Source organism: Vombatus ursinus, unplaced genomic scaffold, assembly GCF_900497805.2.
Source record: "Vombatus ursinus unplaced genomic scaffold, bare-nosed wombat genome assembly UNPS02014166.1, whole genome shotgun sequence".
Taxonomy (NCBI): Eukaryota; Metazoa; Chordata; class Mammalia; order Diprotodontia; family Vombatidae; genus Vombatus; species Vombatus ursinus.
Genome location: NW_020953944.1, coordinates 565,621 through 588,392, shown reverse-complemented (window position 1 = coordinate 588,392; position 22,772 = coordinate 565,621). Strand labels below are relative to the sequence as shown.

Below are 22,772 nucleotides of genomic sequence, written 5' to 3'. Positions count from 1 at the left end.
ATTTTTAGAAAAATGGTTTGGGTCATCCTTCAAACACATCCTGCCAACCTAGTAATTCAAGACCAAAAATATATTAAGAGACCAAGACCTAAAAAAACCCACCACACTCACAAAAGGAACTCTAGTAGAAACAGTGTCCCAGGCCCTTGTTGCATAGGACTGTCCACAACACAAATGTGAGGTTACTGGACAAAACAAAATGGCTGCCTCCCCTTCCCCAGACAAACTCTGTCCCCACCCCACACTCCAAACACCCTCACACAGTGGTGCACACTGCAAATGATTAGTACATGGCCACTTCACTCCACTTCGTCAGTTAAGTGCACCTCCCATGCACAACAGTAGTCTTTCTGGGCCTACCATCCACTTCTGAATCTGGCCCCATTTTCGATCACAGGAACGATAGGAGTGCTAAGAAGGCAAAAACGTTATTTCACAAAAATGCGGAAGTGAGTGAAAGTCTTCCGCGAGTACTTCATTCACAACACCATCTACATCTTAGCAGTAGCAAGACAGGTTACTGAACGTAAGAGGGCCATACAGGCAAAATTCAGTGTTAATTAGTCAAGGGCAGGCCAGGCATGAAAGAAGTCATCCCACTGGTCTGAAAGGCCAGATAAGACCCTGAAGGGTAACTGCTAAGCAATGCCTCATCTGTCTCAGATGTGCTGTGATTTCCATGCATAAAGCACAGGGTTAGATGATGCTGGGACAACACAGGAGCTGTAAATCCCATTTGCTCAAGGGTATAATCAAGAGACCAATCACCAACATCAAAAGGAAACTTCTCATATTTTAGCCAGGACTATCTCCCCATCACAGAACAACTTGGTACATGGCATCAAAAGCTTTCTGAACATGGGAATTTGCAGAGCTTGAGCCAAATGGAAGAGGAGAAAAATGACTGGTGAATTTCAGTAATCACCCCGATTTCCACATGCATCAAGATGAACATTCTGACTTACTTCACGACATGAGCGACTTTCCAAAACATCCCTGACATCCCACACCATGTCCGCTCACATGTCTACCTGCCAGCCTCTATGGCGGTGGCTTGTTTGGTTTTGGTCACAGGGGACAGAACAGCTCTCCTTTTCTTGGGGCAATGTCCTCACACACCTCTCCCACTCCCTCTTACCTCCTTCTGCTGCCGCTCCAACTCCCTCATCCGGATGTCTCTTGCTTCAGCTCGGGCGGCCCGCTTGGCTGCCAGTCGGGCCTCAGCCTGGAAGCAGATTTAGAAAGGGAGCTATCAGAGAGTTACTGAAATGGGGGAAAGTATCGAGTCAGTCCTCAGAGTGGGGAAGGCAGGATGGATACAGCAGGGAGCAGCAGAGATGGCTCCAGGCCACCCAGACTTGATGGCTGCTCCTGTATGCATGTCTTCCTTTTCCTTCTCCAAACCAACTGATTCAGATTGTGTGTCTCCGTTACAGTGATGAGTTTTCTGGCCCCTTAGAGATTTCTCTCTAATTCCAATAAAAATAACTCGTTAACAGGGACCATGAAAAGCTAGTTATCTCCCCTTGGACATCTTTGGCTGAGGGCACTGACTAACTAGCTCTGGCTAAGTGTCATCCTTCACCCTGACACTTAAGAAACAGACTAGATCTAGGCCTGGTCGTTAGCTCCAGCAACTCTCAAGCAACTAACCTTCTCGGGCTGATTTTTAATGGGTTCCAAATGAAAATGCATATTAAAACCCAGTCAGATGAGTCACTTTAAATTGACTCTACCCCTCTTCGAGCCTTGGTTACCTACCTTACCCCTTTTGGATACTGTAGTATTTGTTCCTCACTGCATCCATAACAAGGAGAGTTGCTTTCAAAGTGCATTGAACGGAACACTAATGCAATGTTGGTGGAGTTGTGAACTGATCCAACCATTCTGGAGAGCAATTTGGAACTATGCCCAGAGGGCTACAAAACTGTGCATACCCTTTGACCTAGCAATAGCACTTCGAGGTCTGTATCCCAAAGAGATCATACAAATGTTTGGAAAAGGACCCACATGTACAAAAATATTCACAGCAGCTCTTTTTGTGGTGGCCAAGAATTGGAAATTGAGAGGATGCCCATCAACTGGGGAATGGCTGAGCAAGTTGTGGTATATGAATGTGACGGAATACTATTGTGCTATAAGAAATGATCAACAGGCTGATTTCAGAAAAGCCTGGAAAGACTTGCATGGTCTGATGCTGAGTGAAGTGAGCAGACCCAGGAGAACATTGTACACAGTAACAGCAACACTGTGACGTGACCAACTCTGATAGACTCGGCTCTTCTCAGCAATGCAAGCATCTAAGACATCTCCAAAAGTCTCATGATGGAAAATGCTATCCACATCCACATCCAGAGAAAGAACTATGGAGTCTGAATTCAGATCGAGGCATACAATTTGCTCTTTTTTTTGCTTTGTTTTGTTTCTTGTTTTTCATGGTTTGTCTCATTGGTTCTAATTCTTCTTTACAACTAATATGGGGGCAGCTAAGTGGTGCAGTGGATACAGCACCAGCCTGAAGTCAGGAGGACCTGAGTTCAAATGTGGCCTCAGACACCTGACACACTTACTAGCTGAGTGACCCTGGGCAAGTCCCTTAACCCTATTTGCCTCACATCCTCCCCCCCCCAAAAAAGAAACAAAACAACATGACTAAAGTGAAAATATGTTTAATCTGAATGTATATGTAGAGCCTATATCAGATTGCACGCCATCTTGGTGAGGGGAGAAGGGAGGGAGGGAGAGAAAATTTAAAACTCAAAATCTTATGGAAGTGAATGTTGAAAACTAAAAATAAATAAATTGGTTAAAAAAAATCCAAAGTCCAACGAACCCATCTCTACACTTACACAAAACCTCAAAGAGGTGCATGATCTCCTCAGTTTGGGAGTGCTCTCCAACAGCAGCGATCACTAGCCAGCCCTGCCTGCCCATCCTGTACAGCTCTTGTCACTGTCCCCTCATACATCTGTTGCACATTCCCCCTCCCCAACACCCTGAAGCCTGGGAGGCTCCAAAAGGTGAGAAGCTGGGCCTTCCAGGTCACAGGACCGGCAAGAGAGAGGATCAAAATGACAATTCTATCTAAGCTAACTTACTTATTCAGTGCCAAACCAATCAAATTACTAAAAAATTATTTTATAGAGTTAGAAAAAATAATAACAAGATTCATTTGGAAGAACAAAAGGTCCAGAATATCAAGGGGATTAATGAGAAGAAATGCAGGGGAAGGTGGCCTAGCCATTCCAGATCTTAAATTGTACTATAAAGCAGCAATCATCAAAACTGCTTGGTACTGGCTAAGAAATGGAGTGGTGGATCAGTGGAATAGGTTAGGTACACAAGACACAGTAGCCAATGACTATAGTAATCTACTGTTTGATAAACCCAAAGACCCCAGCTTCTAGGATAAGAACTCACTCTTTGACAAAAACTGCTTGGAAAAACTGGAAAAGAGTATAGCAGAAACTAAGCATAGATCAAAATCTCACACCATATACCAAAATAAAGTCAAAATGAGTTCATGATTTAGATACAAAGGCTGATACTGTACAGTGTAGATAGTATAGATAGGAATAGTTTACCTATCAGATTTATGGAGAACAGAAGAATTCATGACCAAACAGGAGACAGAGAACATTACAAAATGCAAAATGGATAACTTTGATTACATTAAATTGAAAAGTTTTTGCACAAACAAAGCCAATGCAACCAAGTTTTGGAAGGAAGCAGAAAACTGGAAAAGAATTTTTACAAACAGTCTCTCGGATAAGGGCCTCATTTCTAAAATATGTAGAGAATTAAGTCAAATTTATAAGAATACAAGTCATTCTCCAATTGATAAATGGTCAAAGGATATGAATAGGCAGTTCTCAGATGAAGAAATTAAAGCCATCTATAGTCATATGAAAAAATGCTCTAAATAACTATTGATAAGAGAAATGCAAATCAAAACAACTCTGAAGTACCACATCACATCTATCAGATTGGCCAATATGACAAAACAAGAAAATGATCAATGTTGGAGAAGATGTAGGAAAATTGGAACACTAATGCATTGTTGGTGGAATCGTGAAATGATCCAACCATTTTGGAGAACAATTTGGAATTATGCCCAAAGGGCTATAAAAATGTGCATACCCTTTGACCCAGCAATAGCACTTCTAGGGCTATATACCAGACAGATAATACAAATGGGAAAAGGACCCATGAGTACAAAAATATTTATAGCAGCTCTTTGTGTGGTGGCCAAGAGTTGGAAATTGAGAGGATGCCCATCAATTGGGGAATGGCTGAGCAAGGTGTGGTATATGAATGTAATGGAATACTATTGTGCTATAAAAATGATAAACAGGCTGACTTCAGAAAAACCTGGAAAGGCTCGTATGGTCTGATGCTGAGTGAAGTGAGCAGAACCAGGAGAACGTTGTACACAGTAACAGCCACGTTGTGCGATGACTAATATTGATAGACTTAACCCTTTTCAGCAATGCAAGGATCTAAGACATCTCCAAAGGCCTCATGATGGAAAATGCTATCCACATGCAAAGAAAGAACTATGGAGTTTGAATGCAGATCGAAGCATACTATTTGCTATTTATTTCTTCTGTTGTGTTTTGTTTCCTCTTTCTGATGGCTCCTCCTATTGGTTTTAATTTTTACTTACAACATCACTAATGTGAAAATATGTTTAATAGGAATGTACATGTATAGCCTATATCAGATTGTGGGCTGTCTTGGGGAGGGAGGTGGAGAGGGAGGGGGAGAAAAATTTAAAACTCAAAAGCTTATGGAAGTGATTGCTGATAATTCAAAATAAATTCATTAAAAAAAAAAGAGAGGATCAGACATTTTATCCAATTCTCATGACCTCTCACACCTCTCCCAAACAGGAGCTGTATACCATGGATTTCAGCAGTCTCCATGACATACAAGGTAAAGATTCAACGAACTAGGAGCAAAGAAGGCTAACCCCTAATGCCCAACACACTCATCAGCACTCCCTTTAGCACTGTCCACCTCACTCCCAGTAGAAGGCTACATTGGACCCATACACTTGCTGTTATCATCTCTATTTTACAGATGAGGAAACTGAGGCAAAAAGAGGTTAAGTGACTTGCTAGTAAGCGTCTGAAGCCAGATGTGAACTCACATCTTCCTGACTCCAGACCCAGCACTGCATTCACTGAGCCACCAGCTGCCTGTAACAGAAAGACTATCAAAAGATGTCTTTCTAAAGGTACATGAGAAGTCAAAGCAGCTGTGTGAGCTTGGGCAAACCTCTCAGACCCACTTCCTCATCTGTGAAGAAGCGGGCTAAGAAGAGCACAGACCACCCAATTGGTACAGCGCTTTGCAAGCTTTAAAGAGCTAGACAAATGAAGTCTATCATCATTATTACTGAGCCACAAAGAAAGATGGCTAAGAAGAATTTGGAAGAACACAGGAAGACTTAAAGAAGGAAATGCAGACAGAAAAGGGAGAGCCGAAAGAATGATATACACCATGACCACAATAATGGAAACCATAAGGTCAAGGAGAGAGGCGATGAAACTGACCAAATATAACAGGCAATGCCAGTTCCATCCCACCCAAGTTAAAGGACATTTCCATTCTTTCTGCTCACCTAACTTTTTTCAGGGAATGTATTTTGTAGAAGGGTTTTAGGTGCCTCTTAGGAAGTAACAAGACAAACTAACCATTAATCACTTTTCAATTTAAATGAACAAAACATTCTTGAGAGTAGTGTCTTCAGTGGAAGAAAAAAAAAAAACACCCCAAAACCATGACCTTCCAGTTAAGCAGACAGAGCTGTGAGAGCCCCTTCTGAGTTTTGTACTGTTTGATAATTCCACAGTCGTGCCCACAGCTGCCTATGGATCGGGATGAGTCACTGTGGGGGCGGCAGCTTACCGAGTCAGCCTGCCATCAAAGATCTCTTACACAATCAATGCGGATGAACCACGAACATCACCCAGAAATGAAAAGGAGGAAAACAGGTTGCCTCCCATCCCCCCAGAGGCCTGCCCAGTGTTCCAATGGTCTCAGCTCCCAGGAAGGATAGCTGCTCCTCACATATGCTCAAAAGCTCGCCTCTCCTCAAGAGGGCCTGACATGGGGCCAACGGGGGGACACTCAGAGAACGGTGGGTGCTGAGGGGAGGAGTGACCACGCAGGGCGCCTCCCAAGGGGCCCACCACAGGGACTGTTCCAGGAACAGGTTGACTTTTCCTTCTCCCACGCAGCTTCTGATTCAGTCGAGTTTCCCTGGCAACAGAGCACTTTTGGGCCAGAGAGGCATTCTAATCTTTGGATAATAATCTCTTTGAAAGATCATCTTCTCCAGTCCCTTCCATTTTACAGATGTCAGTCACTCAAGCACCAACGACATGCCAGGCACTGTGCTAGGTGCTAGGGTTACCCCAAAAAAGGGCAAAAACAGTCCCTGCCCCCAAGGAGCTCATAGTCAAATAAGTAAGACAACATGCAAACAGCTATACAGAAAAAGCATACATACAGGATAAACTGGAGATAATCAGAGACGGAAAGCACTAGAATTAAGGGGCATGAGGAAAGGCTTCTCCTAGAAGATAGGATTTTAGCTGGGACTTGAAGGGAGCCAGGGGAACTAGGAGGTAGAGATGAGAAGAGAAAGAATCTACGCACAGGGGACAGACAGGGAAAATGCTGTAAGAGGCAGGAGATGGAAGGTTTTGTACAAGGAACAGCAAAGAAGCCAGCAGACTATGTAGGGAAAAGGGGGCTAGATCATGAAGGGCTTTGAATGTCAAAAACAGGATTTGATACTGGCAGTGATAGGGAAGCACTGGATTTTACTGAGTAAAGGGGAGTGACATGGCCAGACCGGGGCTTTAGGAAAATCATTTTGGTGGCTCATGGAAGATGGCCTAGAGGAGGGAGAGGCTGGAGGCTGGCAGCCCCCCAGCAGCTATTGGAATAGAGTAGGTGTGGGGTAACGAAGGCCTGTACGGTCTCTGTGGTGATGAGTAACAAACAGCATCAGAGGAGAAGAGGAGGCATATTCAAGAGATGTTATAAAGGGAAAATCAAAAGTTCAGCTTGAACAGATCCAAAAAGACCCAGGGACAAAGTGACAGAGTCAGAAGTGGCCCAAATCTTTGGGTTTCAAATCCACAGCTCTGTCCACTTGAACCCAGGCAGCTTCCTAGTTCCTTACATTATCACCTTTTCCCCTGTGTGCATGTTCCTATAATCCCTGCTGAATCTCATTTTGTTGGTTTTGGGCAACTCCAATCTGTCCAATCTAACCCTTCCAAGTACAGGCCACTCCACCCAAGATGGTTTCATTCACAATCTGGTGACCAAATACTTAATCTATGAATCTGAACTAATCAGCCTGTCCAACTGCAAACAGGTAATAGGACTTCAAACAATTCCTGAATGTCTGAATCAAAACAAAATGACTGCCCACTGGTACAATTTAAAACTTTCTGGAAAAAAGACTACATCAAAAAAAGAAGACAATGAGGAGCACTGTCATCAGATTAAAGCTATGGGATCTGGTCAGGTTTCTTACCCGCCTCCCACGGCACAACTGGGGCCTTCACCACTCACAAGTCTGGCCTGATCCACACAGGAAAGACCAAACAAACAAACAATGTCTTTTGCCCAGACTACAACATGCCAACAGGTGGACTGAGGCTGTCCATCAGTGTATATAGCTGGGGTAAATAGGACAAATGGATGAGACTGGCCCAGAATTGCACAAATAGAAGATGAGTGGGCTAGACTGCCTGCCTTTAGGAAACTGCAAAGCCCCTTAAAGATTCCCAACTCTTCCCAAAACAAAGACTCCTCTTTTTAATACCAACATTCTAACATTACTGAATGGCTATGAAATGTAGAATACAAGGGTGTCTGGAAAACTGAAATCTGATGACACCAAGGGCAATGACGGGACACATGGTAGGTGGGAGCAGACGCAATCTGATGGCCAAAGTGGAGCTTCAAAGAACAGCATCAGCAAGCACTTCCTGAGCACCAGGTGATGGGGATACAGACATAAAAAGTGACAACTCCCAACCCTCAGGGGCACTGGACCTCTAAGGTTGCTCGTAGTTCCATACCTATGAGCCGACATTCTATGGCATCAGGTTAATGTTTGATTGAGGAAAAAAAAAAAAGAAGAAGAAGAAGAAGAAGAAGCTGGGCTAGTCACATGAAAAAGGAAAGAGACAAGAGGCAGACAGCCGGACTGTTGCCTTGGCAACCTCTGGATGGAGAAGAATGAAGAGAGTCCCTGGGGCAAACTTGTGGAAAGTCTGGAACAGGAACCGCACAGGCCGGGAAGACATGGATTAATTTCAGTCTATGTCAAAGGAAGGATTAACTGATTTAATGATATCACAGATCTGAGTCTTTTTTGGTTGTCTTCTGGTCTCTTCAGTCATGTCTGATTCTTTGTGACCCCATTTGGGGTTTTCTTGGCAGAGATACGGGAGTGGTTTGCCATTTCCTTCTCCAGCTCATTTTACAGATGAGGCAACTGAGGCAAACAAGGTTAAGTGACTTGCCCAGGGTCACACAGCTAGTGAGTGTCTGAGGCCAGATTTGAACTCACGAAGATAAGTCTTCCTGCTTCCAAGCCCAACATGATACTAACTATGCCACCTACCTGAGTCTTTTACTAACATTTAATTTAATTGCTATGGCATTCGATTTAGCTGTAGGGTTCTTGTCCATTGGGACAATCAGGTTAATACTCTCATTCTATAAATGGGGGCACTGAATGGCAAAATGATTTTCCCAAGTTACATGGAAAGAGGATGAGTTAGGACCACAGCCTCAAACCTTTTCAACTTAACATACCTTCTCAGCCTGCTCTTCCCCTGGTTTCCTTCCATGAACTCTTAGTTTCAGCCAAACCAGACAATTTAGCCTTCCCGAATCTGTCTGGTCCTCACAAGTCCCTGCACCTGGAATGCCCTTCCTCTGCCAATCTTACAGGTACTGCCCACCCTTCAAGACCCAACTCACGATGCTTTCCACGACTCTCCCTCCTCTGAGCATCCACAGTGCCCTGTATTCATCTCGACTATGCTTTTCTGCATTCCACCTCATCTGCAGAGGTGGGCCCTTTCTCTTCTTCCCTACACGACAATGATCTCCGTGACAGCCAGGACTGCACGCTCTTCTCCAGACCCTCTGTGGTCAGCATCTAAGGGTATTTAGTAATCATCTTGTCAGATCCACAGATTCAGGAGGGTGGAAGATAGGTCACAATCCAGAAACGGCAAGCTGTCCAGGTCGTGGAAGGGGGTGGGGTGGGGGGGAAGCACACAAAGCACAGGATTGGAAGTAAATAAGCTGATAAAAATTGTGGGAAAATTGTTTCTAATGTAAATTCTATGAAACCTCAATGAGAGGTCACAAATGATGCTCCAGGTACCACCACCTAGGTGATATATTGGTTCCTATAAATTAGAAATCTGAACTGGCTATATCTAGGAAGTAACTGTCCACATAAAGGAAAATGGCTGACTAGAGCAGGCAAAGCTGAGTCATCTCAGACCCGCAAGCGCAGAGCCCAGCTCAGAAACAAAGAAGACACGACATCAAAGCCACAATATTTACTGTGCTGTCATGGTTTCTAAACTGAGAAAACACACACACACACACAAGAGCAAAATAAAAAAGGGGCATTACTCTATTTTCTCTTAACTTTTATTAGTTAAAAAATGCGTGTATCCCTTTCTTAAAAACCTGTTTTACATAATTTTTTCACTCATTTTAAACTTAAATATAAAATGAGAAAAGAAAAAAAAGGAATATTTCCATGTACACAGCAGAACATAAGAGAAGGTTCAATATAAAACAATAAATTTCCATTTCAAGAAAAACCTATGTCATAAATATTTTTCAAAGCTGCCCAGCTTTTCTTTGCTTCCTTCTAGGTTTTCTTTTGTTCTCTGCTGTGCACTTTTTACTTTATCCCCTGCTCCCACCACCACCACAGAAGGCTACAATTAAACACAGTCATATACACCTATACATAGATCTCTATAAACATATACATATAGATACACATATGCAATGAATTCTGTTATTATTTTTCCTAACTTAATAAAATAATTTCTAGCAATTTAATTGGGATGGCCTTGAATAAATAGATTGGTTAGGTAAATTTCATTTTTTGATTATATTATCTTTACCTACCCATGAACAATAAATATTACTCCAATTATTTAAATCTACTTTTTTTTGTATGAAAAGTGATTTATGTTTGTGTTCATGTAGTTGCTACACCTGTTTTGGCAGGCATACTATCAGGTATTTTATGCTGTCTAATTATTTTAAATGGTCTAAAATAATATTGAATAATACTGGTGACACTCGTTGAATTTTTAAAAATCATACCTAACCACATTAAAACTTTTTTTTTAAAGGAGCCACAGCTATCAAAGACCCAGAAAATCAAGTCCTCTTGCTGCCAAAGTCCTTCACATTGTTAAAAGACTCAATATCAGAACTGAATATGGTTTTAGCAGTGAAAGTAACATATAAAAGGATGCACTGCACCCAAAGGACACCAGGCCTCGCCTTAAGGCTTGCAGCGGAAACCTCTGTATGCTGTGTCTTCTCTTTGGGAACAAGAACTACCTTGCTTTTCTATAGATATTTCCCAAGCCAGTACAGTGCTTTACACACAATAAGAGCTCAATAAATGATTTTTCATTCATCCATTAGAATTAGGAGTTCAAACATTGTTTTTTTTTTCAATATACAATGAGGACCGGACCATATGATTTATTTCTATAGTCTCTTCCAAAACTCAATTCTAGAATCTCTATCTTTAAACAAGGTAAATTTGTTTAAAGATATTCCTTATTGAGGTCCATATTCAACCTAACATTCCCAGATGGAACTGGGAAAATGCAAAATGCAACGTCTACCCCAAAAGGGAAACAAAGATATTTCTTCAATCCTTTTTTAGAAACAATAAAGCTGAAGTTTAATAAATGAACATACAGAGAACTGTGACTTCATTTGGGGAACTCTAAGACGGTGACTCAGTAGATAAAGCCTAAGGAACTGCCCAAGGTACTGACCTCGAGTAACTTCCTTAGGGTCAGACAGGAATTAAGGATCAAATACTCTGAGGTGCGACCTCATCCCTATTAGACTGGCCAATAGGACAGAAAAGGTAAAGGACAAACGTTGGAGGGATGCAGGGAAAATGAGGCTTTAATGCACTGCTGCTGGAATTGTAAACTGATCCGACCATTCTGGAGAGCAATTTGGAACTATGTCCAAAGGGCTACCCTTTGACCCAGCAATACTACTATTAGGTCTGTATCCCAAAAGAGATAAAAAACAAAAAGGAAGGACCTACATGTACAAAAATATTTATAGTAACTTTTTTCTGGGGGGAAAGAATTAGAAGTTGAGGGGTTGCCCATTAATTGGGGAATAGCTGAACAAGTTGTGGTATGTGATTAGGATGAGATACTATTGTACTATAAGAAAGGCAGAGCAGGATGCTCTCAGAAAAATGCTTGAGCTGATGCAAAGTAAAATGTCCTGTGTACAAAATAACAGCCATACTGCAGCATGACTCAGCAATACAACAATCCAAGACAACTCTGAAGGATTTATGATGAAAAATGTTGTCTCCCCAGAGAATGAACTGAAGGCATCTGAATACAGGTTGAAGCAGACTTTTTTTTACTTTCCTTATTTTTCATGAGTTGTTTTTTTCTTCTCTTTCACATCATGGCTATTATGGATATGTTTTGCATGACTACATATGTACAACTTATATCGAACTGTTTACTTTCTCAATGGGGGGGGAGGCAGGAAAGGAGAGAATTTGGAACTCAAAGTTTTAAAAATGAATGTTAAAAATTGTTTTTACATGTAACTGGAAAAAAATAAAATACTAAATTTTAAAAAAGGATTAAATACAAGATTTGAATCAAGGTCTTTCAGTCTCTAAGCCTACCATTCTATGCACTAACTGCCTCCAGGTTGAATAATCCCTGTTTAATCAACAAGCATTTATCAAGCACCTAATAAGTGCCAGGTACCATTCTAGAAGCTGGAGATACAAAGAAAAAGATGAATTCATCCTTGCCTGTAAAGAGTTACAATCTTGGGGCAGCTAGGTGGCGCAGTGGATAGAGCTCTGGCATTGTTGGAGTCAGGAGGACCTGAGTTCAAATCCAGCCTCAGACAACTGACACTTACTAGCTGTGTGACCTTGGGCAAGTCACTTAACCCCAATTGCCTAAGCAAAAAAAAAAAAAAAAAAGAGTTACAATCTAGCCAGGAGAAACAAAATACATGTATAAGGATATTTCAAACAGACATAAGAGATTTTTGAGGGGAACGCGTTAGCAGCTGGATTGGAGTGATCAGATTAGGAAGGGCTTCAAATAGAAGGTACATGAGCCTCGAAGACACCGAGGCAGAGGTGGGAGGTAAGTGAGGACAAAATACTTTCCCTACATGGGAGAATGGAAACTGGAAAGCCACATACCAGGAGCTACTGAGACTAAACAGGTGGGTTGGGGCCGAGTAGTGAAGGGCTCCAAATGGCAAGCACTTTCTATTTTAATCTTTAGGCTTTAGGGAAGTACTGGAGTTCACTGAATAGGGAAGAGAACTCACAGGATTTGTACTTAAGGAAAATCACTTTGGCAACTGTGTGGAGAATGGAATGGAGTGGGGAGAGAAGAAACCAGTTAGGGAGACCAGTTAGGAAGCTGTTACAACAGCGTAGGCAAGAGATCTCAAAGTCTGAACTAGGGCAGTGAGTACACAAAAGCAGACAGGAGGACAGATGTGGGAGATGTTGTAGAGGAAGAAATGACAACATTTGTCACCGACTGTGAGATAAGAATCAGCAGTTGAAGATGACAACAAGGCTGTGAACCTGACTGGAAAGATGGCAGAGTTCTTGACAATAATGGGGAAGTTTGGAGAAGCAGCAGATTTAGAAGGGAAAACAATGAGTTCATCTCGAGGCATGTTGGGGTTGAGAAGCCTATAGATATATCCAGTTGAAGATATCCAATAGGCAGTTGATGATATAGGCCTAGAGCTCAAGAGGTAGAAGACTGGGCATATAAATATGGGAGTCATCAGCTGAGAGATGATAATTAAATATGTATGAGCTGTTGAGCTCACTGAGAAAGAGAGTCTACAAAGAGAAGACAAGATAGAAGCTTGGGGTGCACTTACAGTTTGGGCTGTGATATAGACTATGAACCAGCAAAGCAGCCTGAGCAAGAATGGGCTGACAGGCAGGAGAATGAAGAGAGAGCTGTGTCACCAAACAAAGAACTGAGTACTGCAGGAAGAGAATATGGTCAGTACTGTCAGATGCTGCACAGAAGTCAAGAAGGATGAGGATTGTGAAAAAGGCATTAGATCTGGCAAGTAAGAGGTCACCGGTAACTTGGGGGAGAGGGGTGTCAGCACAGCAATGAGGCTGGAGGCCACTGCAGAGAGCTGAAAAGAGGGTGAAAGGAGCGCACGTAGAGGCACCAAAAGCAGAATTCTTTTCAAGGAGTAATGGGAAAGGGAGGAAAGTTATAGGATGACGGCATGAAGGTATGCTGTTCCCCCTACTAGCCTTGAACTCCCTGAAACATGTCATAGAGCACAGGGCTCAAAATAAATACCTTATCAATCAATTAACAAAATCAGAGTATTAAGGTAATACTGCTAACAGAAAAATACTTTTCTCTCTCTCCACACACACACACACACACACACACACACACACACACACACACATCTGTATCTCTACGAGATGCAAAGAATGGTGTTTATTGCTCACCGGGGAATGCTCAAGGAGCGCCGACTAACTGTACCCTCCCATGCGGTCACAGCTTCTGAGGGACAATGCCGTTGTACTCTCCAGTGAAGGGGGAGCTACCTTACAAAGAACTTTAAGAGATCCAGCAAACCAAGCCCACAAAACACCTTGACAAGGTGAGATGGCACCATGAAGGGGAGCACAATGAGGGCCGTCAATGAGGGATGTTTCTGATTAAGGACTTACAGAGACCAAGGCCTAAAGGACTATTCAGCAGCTTTGGGCCGGTGCATCACGAAAATGTTATTCAAGAAGCCAGAGGGCAGGCACCAAACACAACCCTACAAAGGTAATGGATTATTTCTTAACAAAAGACACAGCTTTCACTACATAATAGCGAGGCACTGCTCACGAAAACAGTTAAGAGCAAAGGTCAAAGTAAATATATCAGAAAACAGGACAGAGAGAGGACACTACCAGTGTTTACAGTAGCACTGACCCAACCTTGCTTAAAACAAGCCACCAACTCCAAAACTCGGGAAATGAACAAAAACCCAAAACAAGACCATTTCTTACACAAGTTTAACCAATATACAATAGCTGCCTACCAGTTCTGGAGGGTGAAAAAAGCTACAAACTGCCTCGAGTTAGTAAATGGTCTGCAGTCAAGACAGGCATGAGTTTGTCTGCAAACATCTCAGAGAAAAACAACTGAAGGTCCCAAGCACGTCACCTCCCCAAACATCCAACGCCATGGAGGTGACCATGGTGTGACTGCATCAGTTACCAGTGAGACTCCAGAGGGCATTAGTACACGCAAAGCACAATCCTGTGAGGCAGATGCTGTTATTACAAAGGGAAGAGAAGAGTCAGTCAATCATAGACCAAGAAGCTTGACTCTAACTTCTGGGAAAATTCCAGAACAAAGAATTAAAAGATGGTTGGCAAACATCTAGGGATGCCAAAGCCTGAAGATGAGGCTGAGAAGACGACACAGTAAGCCACGGCAAAGCTAAAGGGAAAGACAGGAAAGAGCCAGCTAGAAGGAAGTTCGGTTTGGCTGGAATGCCCACTTCACAAGGAGCAGCAGATGAGAAGCTGGACCCCAGGCCAATCTCGGACCGTCAGTCTATCACGTGGCATCTTGGACAAGTTGGTCATCCTCTCTAGATCCCAATTTTCACATCTGACAAGTGGGTGCTTTGGTCCAGATGGCCCTAAAGGGTCCTCCAAGCACTGAATCTATTATCCTGTGTTCCTACCGTAGGAGAAAAGACTGGAAAAGTAGGTCAGGGTCAGATTATGGAGCACTGAATGTCAAGATAAAGAAATTATACTCTGTCACAGTAGAAAACCACGAAAGGCTACTGAACAAAGGAGTGACCTAAGGAAAGTGAATTTCGAGACTACAATGTCCAAGATGGATTCCATGAATCAAGAAGACCAGAATGAACACACACATACACATGTGTATGTGTGTGTACATATGTACACATCTATTTACAAGTATTTATTAAGCACATAGTATGTGCCAGGCATTACAATAGTCCCTGGGGATACAAAATACTAGTGAAACAATTCCTACTCTTACTGGGAAACAATTACGTGTATAACAAACGATTACATACAAATCAATACAAGGCAGTTAATTACAGCAGTCACTAGCAGTTGTGGGGCAGGGATCATCTTGAGCTGTTTAACTGAAAAAAACAGAGGGATCCCATGATGCAGAGGAAAGGAAGAAGCATATTCTAGGTACAGGAGACGATGTGTTATGTGGAAGGAAGAAGAAGCAGGCCAGTTTGGCTGGATCACAGAACACAGGACAGGAAGTAATATACAATTAAGGCAGAAAAGATGGAACCAGATGTAGGGTCTATGTGTTTCTGCATATAACATAAATGCATGTATACGTACAAGAATGACAGGCATTGCAGGTGAATAAAGTAACCAGTGATGAGGAGGGATTAGGAGACAATGGTCAGGCTGCACTGCACTTGGCAAACTGCACCAAGTTTTCCTTGACATATCCTAAAGAGGTTTTTGCCATGCTGATCACTTTTAAACCAAGTAATGGAAAAGCTCAGAAGACTCAAGACTACGTGAAATCCACAGAAGATGGAAAGACGTCTAAGACACCCGACTAACCTGCACCATGTGTCCAAAAAGAGCCAGAGGAGCACCCAGGGCATCACAGATCACCTGTACACCATGAAGAGAAAGGAGGAGCTGTTCAGGTACTGAGAAGGGCAGGGGCAGCCCCTGAAGGCTCACTGGCATTCCCACGACAGGAAAGGAAGCAGAGAAAATCTTCAGCGGGCCCTCTCGGAAAGATCCAGACGAGAAGCACACCAAATGAGTGTGGAGGCTTGTGAGCGGCCCCCACCCTGACCTGCCACCCTCCAGCCAGTGAGGCTTCAGAGCCAACCGGGGGCAGAAGAGACATGCCAGTCTAGGAAGGTGGAGTTGGCCCACTGGACTACGGGGGAAACGGTCACAAATATTAGGTGCAAAGAGACAGAATGAACCAAGGTGCGCTCCCAGGTCAAGCACTTATCCAAGGAATCAGGCACCCCAAAGAGGCCTGCTATGTGGGAGATGCAGGTGAGGAACAGCAAGAAGGCTACAGTGGAGTATGGGGAAGGAAGCTTGGGGACAGTGGTCAAAGGCAGTGTGCTTCCAACCTCAGAAAACCACCACGTGAGGGGAGGCTCTCATCAGCTCCCAGATGGGCTGCTGCGAAGTCTTCTAACCAGGCTCCCAACTGTCTCTCACTGCCCCAGTCTGAGACTCAGCCTCCAAAGGATCTTCCTAAAGCACAGATCCGACTACGTCAACCCCCATTCAATAAACTCCAATGGCTCCCTAGAATGAACTGGGGACTTCTCTGTTCAGCTTTTAAAGTCCTTCTCCAGCTGGTTCCAAACTATCTTTCCAGCCTTACTATGACTGCCTTTCACGATAGTCCAGCTAAACTGGACTCCTGTCTGTTCTTCACACACAACACATCATCTCCCATTTCCATGCCTTTGCACTGACTGTGCCTGACGCCTGGAATGCACTCGAACTACACCTGACTCAGACTGCCCCTCTTCAAGAAGCAGCTCAAGTATCACTGTCTACACAAAGGACTTCCCAGTCACACCAACGGTATGTGCTCTGCCTCCCAAAGAACCTTGTGTTCTTTCCACACATGCATGCTTCTCTCCTCACTCACGCTCCCTGCAAGCCCCACAAGGTAAGCTCTTTGAGGGTAAGAACTGTTTCCTTAGCAGAGTCTCTGACACACAGTAGGCCCTTGACAAAGGCTTGTTGGCTGACTGGATCCTCTTAGTATCTGATCTACTTGTGTGAATGAGCAGAGTCTTCCTTTAACCTCGGAGCGGCTTAGTACTTAAGATGTGGACTTGTGAGCAGGATAACCCGATCTGTGCCTCTCCTGTTACAAGCGAGCCCTTGGGCGAGGCTACTGAAGGCAGCCGAGGCCTAACTGGAGCTCTGGAGATAAAAATAAAAACGCAGAGATCAGCTGTTGGGATACACTGGCTGAAGCTCTTTCACAGCTGAGGTCAATAATACCCATACTCTACTCTAAGTCAAAGGGGACAGGGGCCTGATTTCCAGGTGATGAGCAGGAGGCCTAGGAATCAACCAGTGCCTGCCAAGGCCAAGGTCTGTGCAGCTCTCCTCATTTACTGAAGAGCAATCACCTGGTCACATAAACATAACTCCATCTTCTGCTTGGCTGTTCATAGATGTGTCTGAGAGAAGTTATAAGTCTAAACAACTACTCCTATGGAGGGATAGCCACGAACCCAGGTGTCTGAACACTCTGTGTTAACCCTGAGAAGAATCCCTGAAAGCAACGACTTCAGCAGAAATCTGGACAAAATAACCCCAAATCTGCATTAGCATTTCTGGAGAGCCCCTATCCAAATTCCTGGTTGGAAACAAAAGTGGCCAGAAATGTCCCATAACTGCAAACACATGTAAAAATTTTTCAATGTGCTCTTAAGCGGAATTTAACCACAAATAGTCTCTACAATTCAAGTGGGCAGATCAGGACAGGCTTCCTGTAGAAAGTGGCATTTGAGCTAAGACATGAACGAAGTTAGAGCTTCTAAGAAAAAGAGGTAGGGGCAAGATAGACCACCCATGCAAAGACACAGAGACCAAAAATGGGACGGAAGGTATGGGGAACAGCACACAGACCCAATGGGCCACAACACAGATGTACAAGAAAGAAAGCAATGTAAAAATACTGAAGTTGTAAAGGTAGGACAGAGTCAGATTGTGCAGGCTTTTAGGGGGCAGGGGTGGGCATTTTATCCTAGAGAAAAGAAGTAAACTAATGGAACTTCATAAGCAAGAGAATAACATAGATAGACTTGCACTTTAAGAAAATCATTCTGGCAACTGTGCCAAGAACAGACTTAAGTCCTGAGCTGAATTAGGCAAGGGAGTTGCCTGTGAGTAAAAAGATGGTGATAAACGCTAGAGGCATTACCAAACAGAATTGACTGTAGTAGGCATAGAATAGGAGGTGAGGGCTGAGGGAAAGGGATGGGTCTAAGGTGATTCCAAGCTTGTAAACCATCGTGATGAATGGTAAGTTCTTTCACAAAATGAAATGGTAAGTTAGAAAGAAGAGAGGATTTGGGGGAAAGAATATTAAGTTCTGTTTTAGATATGCTGAAATTGAAATGTCAACAATCCAGTTGGGGATAACCAATAGGTAGCTAGTGAGGGAGCTCTGGAGTTCAGGAGAGAGATGGTGCCTGGAACATTTGGCAGCAAGAATCTTCTACAGAGAGATGATAACTGAACCCCCAGGAGCTGATCACTAACAGTGAAGACCAAGGACAAAAGCCTAGGGCACCCTAAGGCAGAAGGGCGGGACATGCGCTACGAGGTCCAGCAAAGGTGCTTGGGAAGAAAAAGTCAGACAGGTGTAAGAATCAAGAGAGAGTGACCTCAGGAAACTCCTGGGAGCAGTTACCACTGTGGGATGCTTCAGTGTCTTGGATATACCTTGGTTTGGGCCCAGGAGGAAAACAGTAGTCTGACTGCCTTTAGGGAAATGACCTCAAACCCCTCTCTGAAACAAAGGCAGGCTCATCTTTTTAACATCAATATTCTATAGGTATATTGATGACTACAATCTACAATCATTACAAAATTTAAAATGATTATCAGGCAGGGGAGAAGAGCAAGCTGCCAACACAGAATAAATAAGGAGTTAAAAAGAACTGGAGGAAATGATGTCATCAAAGAAATGTAGGATGGGGAAAAAAAAAAGAGTCTGGTCACGTGTTGAGGAAAAGAGTTAAGCAATGGACAGGCCAACTGTGACACTGGTGTCCTCATGATTTCAAGAGAATCTGGGGAAGAGCTCTGGCCCCCCACCAAGTCAAGGAGATCAAACTATGGAAAACTTAGGGGAAGGGATTCAGGACAAGCATCACATAGGACGGGCCACAGGAAACGAGTGCCATCAGGAACATCCAAGTAAGAGAAATCCCAGATCCATTTGGGTTCCCTGCTGCTGGAGATCATGTCCCTGGTGACATCAGGCACCAAAGTCTAATGAGAGGACATTAAAGATCTTGACGCAGCACCTCAAACATGAGAGGAAAGACAATGCGTTCCCACTGAAGGCTAAAGCCCTGTCCTACCAACCAGGAAGCCCAGGGCGAGGCCTATAGGAACTGCTGCTGAACTGCCTTTGAAAGGGTTTCCTTCAACCACATATGAAGTTTGCAGTGAAAGTATTCCTGAGCCAGACTTTCAGATAAAGAGCTCCAGCTCACAGCACCTCTGAGGGGTGAGAAGCCAGCTGTCTGTGCTCAAGGGAGATACAACACTTGTGCCCCCTAAACGGGGAGTGTGCAAAGGGATAAGCATTTCTGGAACCCACCTAGAACCTCTGAAGCTGTGATCAACCTGCAGTAAAATGAATTTGAACTACTGCTGTGTAAATACAAACTGCAGCCAATTAGAACAAACCCACTCATGAAGAGAGGAGAAAGTACCCTTCAGATAAAGGTGGCAGCTATAAAAGCCAGACAGCCATTTTTATTCCAATGCAGTATTCTTGGAAATGCGCTGTTTGTGATAAGCTCCTAGCACAGGGAGCTCTGTACAGGGAAGGCAAGCAATATATGTTTGCTGCCAAAGGCCTGTGTTTGGAGCCATTCATCAGCTCTCAGAGTCTTTTGCCAGGAAAAAACACATTCCAGTTTTCCCAACACAACCACCCTATTCGTGTGACAGTACATTGGTAAGGATTTTAAATTCACAAACCTCTCGAGCTATGCTGCTCAAAGCTTCATCTTCTGCAGAGAATCGATCTTTTACTGGCGTTCTCTTCCTTCCAGAACCAGGGGTCCCCATTTTGTTTTCTTGAATGTTCAGTGATTCTTTGAATTGAGAGCTATCATCAAGTTTTTAACCCTGAAAGAGAACACAGAAATTATGAGTAAGCTTTTTTCTTCAGCATTTAAGCTGCCTCACTCCATTTTGTTGTCTATATTTGAAATAAGATTAACTTTCTTTTTCCAGAAGCCATTTTTATTCAAGTTAGAAGAGTAGAAATTGTCTACTCTGTGACAAACTGTACTAGGGAGACAAAGCCAGTGAAGTAACTTACATTCTACTGGAGAGGCAGCGGATGAGGCTGGGCACTGCCTGTATAAAGGTAATTATATTTACATCCAAGGTAATGTGAGGAGAGCAGTCAGATGGTGCAATGGTGAGAGCACCAGGTCTGGAATCAGGAAGACTCATCTTCTGAGTTCAAATCCAGCCTCAGACACTTCCTAGCTCTGTGACCCTGGACAAGTCAATTTATCCTGTTGGCCTCAGTCTCCTCATCTATAAAATGAGCTGAAGAAGGAAACGGCAAACCACTCCAGTATCTTAGCAGTGGCTAAGAGACTGGAGAACAACAGATGTGGTGATGGCAGAAATGGCAAAATTTGTCAAGAGAACAAACAGGTGTGACAGGAGTCAAGGATGAAACCTAGGTTGCAAGCCTGGGTGACTGGTAAGATAGTCATGTCTTTAGTAATAGGAAAACTGGGAAGAGGGAAGGCTTAAAGGAGAAGGATGAAGAGTTCATTTTTAACGTTGAGTTTGAGATGTCAATGGGAAATCCAGTTCAATATTGTTGTTGTTGTTCAGCTGTGTCTGTGACTCTCCATGGCCCCATTTGGGGTTTTCTTGGCAGAGATACTAGAGTGGTTTGCCATCTCCTTCTCCAGCTCATTTTACAGATGAGGAAACTGAGGCAAACAGGGTGAAGTGACTTGCCAGGGGTCACACAGCTAGCAAGTGTCTGAGGTTGGAGTTGAGCTCAGAAGAGTCTTCCTGACTCCAGGCCCGGCACTCTATATCCACTGCACCACTAGCTGCCCAATAGGCAATTGGTGATGGCAGCCTAGCAGTCAGGAGAGAGGTTAGGGCTGGATAAGCAGATCTGAAAAACATTTGCATAGAGATGGCAACCGAACCCACAAGAGCTGATGAGATCATCAAGAAACAGTTAGGGAAAAGTGACCTGAAGGAAGATCCAGCAAAGGAGACTGACTAGGACCAAACAGGTCATCATAAAAACACCTGGAGAGGGAGCACATTCAGGAGAAAAGGCTGCAAAAAGGTGGAGCAGGGGGAGGACTGAGAAAAGTCCACTAAAAGGCAGTTAATGTGTGAAGATCGACTGTGAATGGCTTGGCTCTTTTCAGCAACACAATGATGCAAGATGATTCGGAAGGACTCATGAAGGGAAATGTTCTCTGCCTCCACGGGAAGAATGGATGGGGTTTGAATGCAGATTGAAGTACACTATTTTCCCCTTTCTTTATTTTGCCCTTTGGGTCTGTCTTCTTTCACAACACAACTAATATGGTAATATGTTTTACATGAGACCGCATATGTAGAAACTATATCAAATTGCTTACTGTCTCAGGGAGGGGGTAGTGAAGGAGGGAGGAAGAAAATTTGGAAGTCAAAATTTTTTAAAAAAATAAATGTTAAAAATTGTCTTTACACATAATTTGGTAGAAAAATTAATTATCTAAAAATATTTTGCAATTAATGATAATAGCTAACATTTAAATAGTATTACTATGTGCCAGGCACTTTGCTAAGCACTTTACAATTATTGTATCATTGGATCCTTCACAACCATAACAGTGAGGAAGACACTATTATTCACTTTTTATAGTTTTACAGAAAACTGAAGCAAATAGAGGTTAATGACTTGCCCGGGGTCACACAGCTAGGAAGTATCTGAGGCTGGATTTGAACTCAGGTCTTCCTGACTCCAGGCCTGACACTCTACCCGAGTGAGTCACCTCACTGCCACTCTATGGAGAGAAGGGGGCAGGGGAAGTGGGAACAGCACCTGGTTAGAGTTTTGCTTTATGAACACCATTTGACCAGGCACGGAGAGACACGAGACAGGCCCGCCCACCAGCAGCTATTGCAAGAGTCCAGGCCTGAAGGGATAGAGGCTTGGCCCAGGGTGGGGTCAATGACCAAGCAGTGAAGCTTTCAGAGTCACATAGTGATTTGAGTTTATATTTAGAAAGGAAGGCAGGCTGCACACAGCAGAAACCTGCAGTTTCACATGCAATCCTCTTTTTATGTTCTATTACATACACAGAAATGTTTGTTTTCCTTGCTGTTTAAATTCAAAAAAATTTAGAAAGAATTAAAAGAAAAGAAAAGAAAATGGATTGGAAAGGGGAGAGATGAAAGCCAGACCAATTGGAGGTTTTTATAATAATCCAGGCAAGATTCTAAGGGTCTGATGGAAATCATCTTTTTGAACAGTGAGCAGCTCTGGAACCCCCACCACGAACCCCAGAACATGGCAGAGTCGTCTCCTACACTGTGTACCGTACATAATGTCTCCCCGACATTCAGGGAGGGGCCGCTTCCTTTCCTGTCTGGTCCCCAGCGGCTG

The 22,772-nt window shown here is 43.4% G+C and overlaps 1 protein-coding gene across 5 annotated transcripts in view; it reads right to left on the bottom strand.

The window, feature by feature from the left end:
* The window catches only part of LRRFIP2 (LRR binding FLII interacting protein 2), a 105,236-nt gene that overhangs the window by 51,445 nt on the left and 31,019 nt on the right, over window positions 1–22,772 (bottom strand). For 4 of the 5 annotated variants that reach the window (XM_027859361.1, XM_027859363.1, XM_027859362.1 and 1 more), the window contains exons 2-3: window positions 20,108–20,257; window positions 1,139–1,225 (exon numbers count right to left, since the gene is read on the bottom strand). In XM_027859361.1, the coding sequence (XP_027715162.1) occupies window positions 1,139–1,225; window positions 20,108–20,197 (177 nt within the window). In that variant the 5' untranslated portion in view covers window positions 20,198–20,257. Of the gene's footprint in view, window positions 1–360; window positions 412–1,138; window positions 1,226–20,107; window positions 20,258–22,772 lie in introns of all 5 variants that reach the window. The other variant, XM_027859360.1, reaches the window with a different exon arrangement.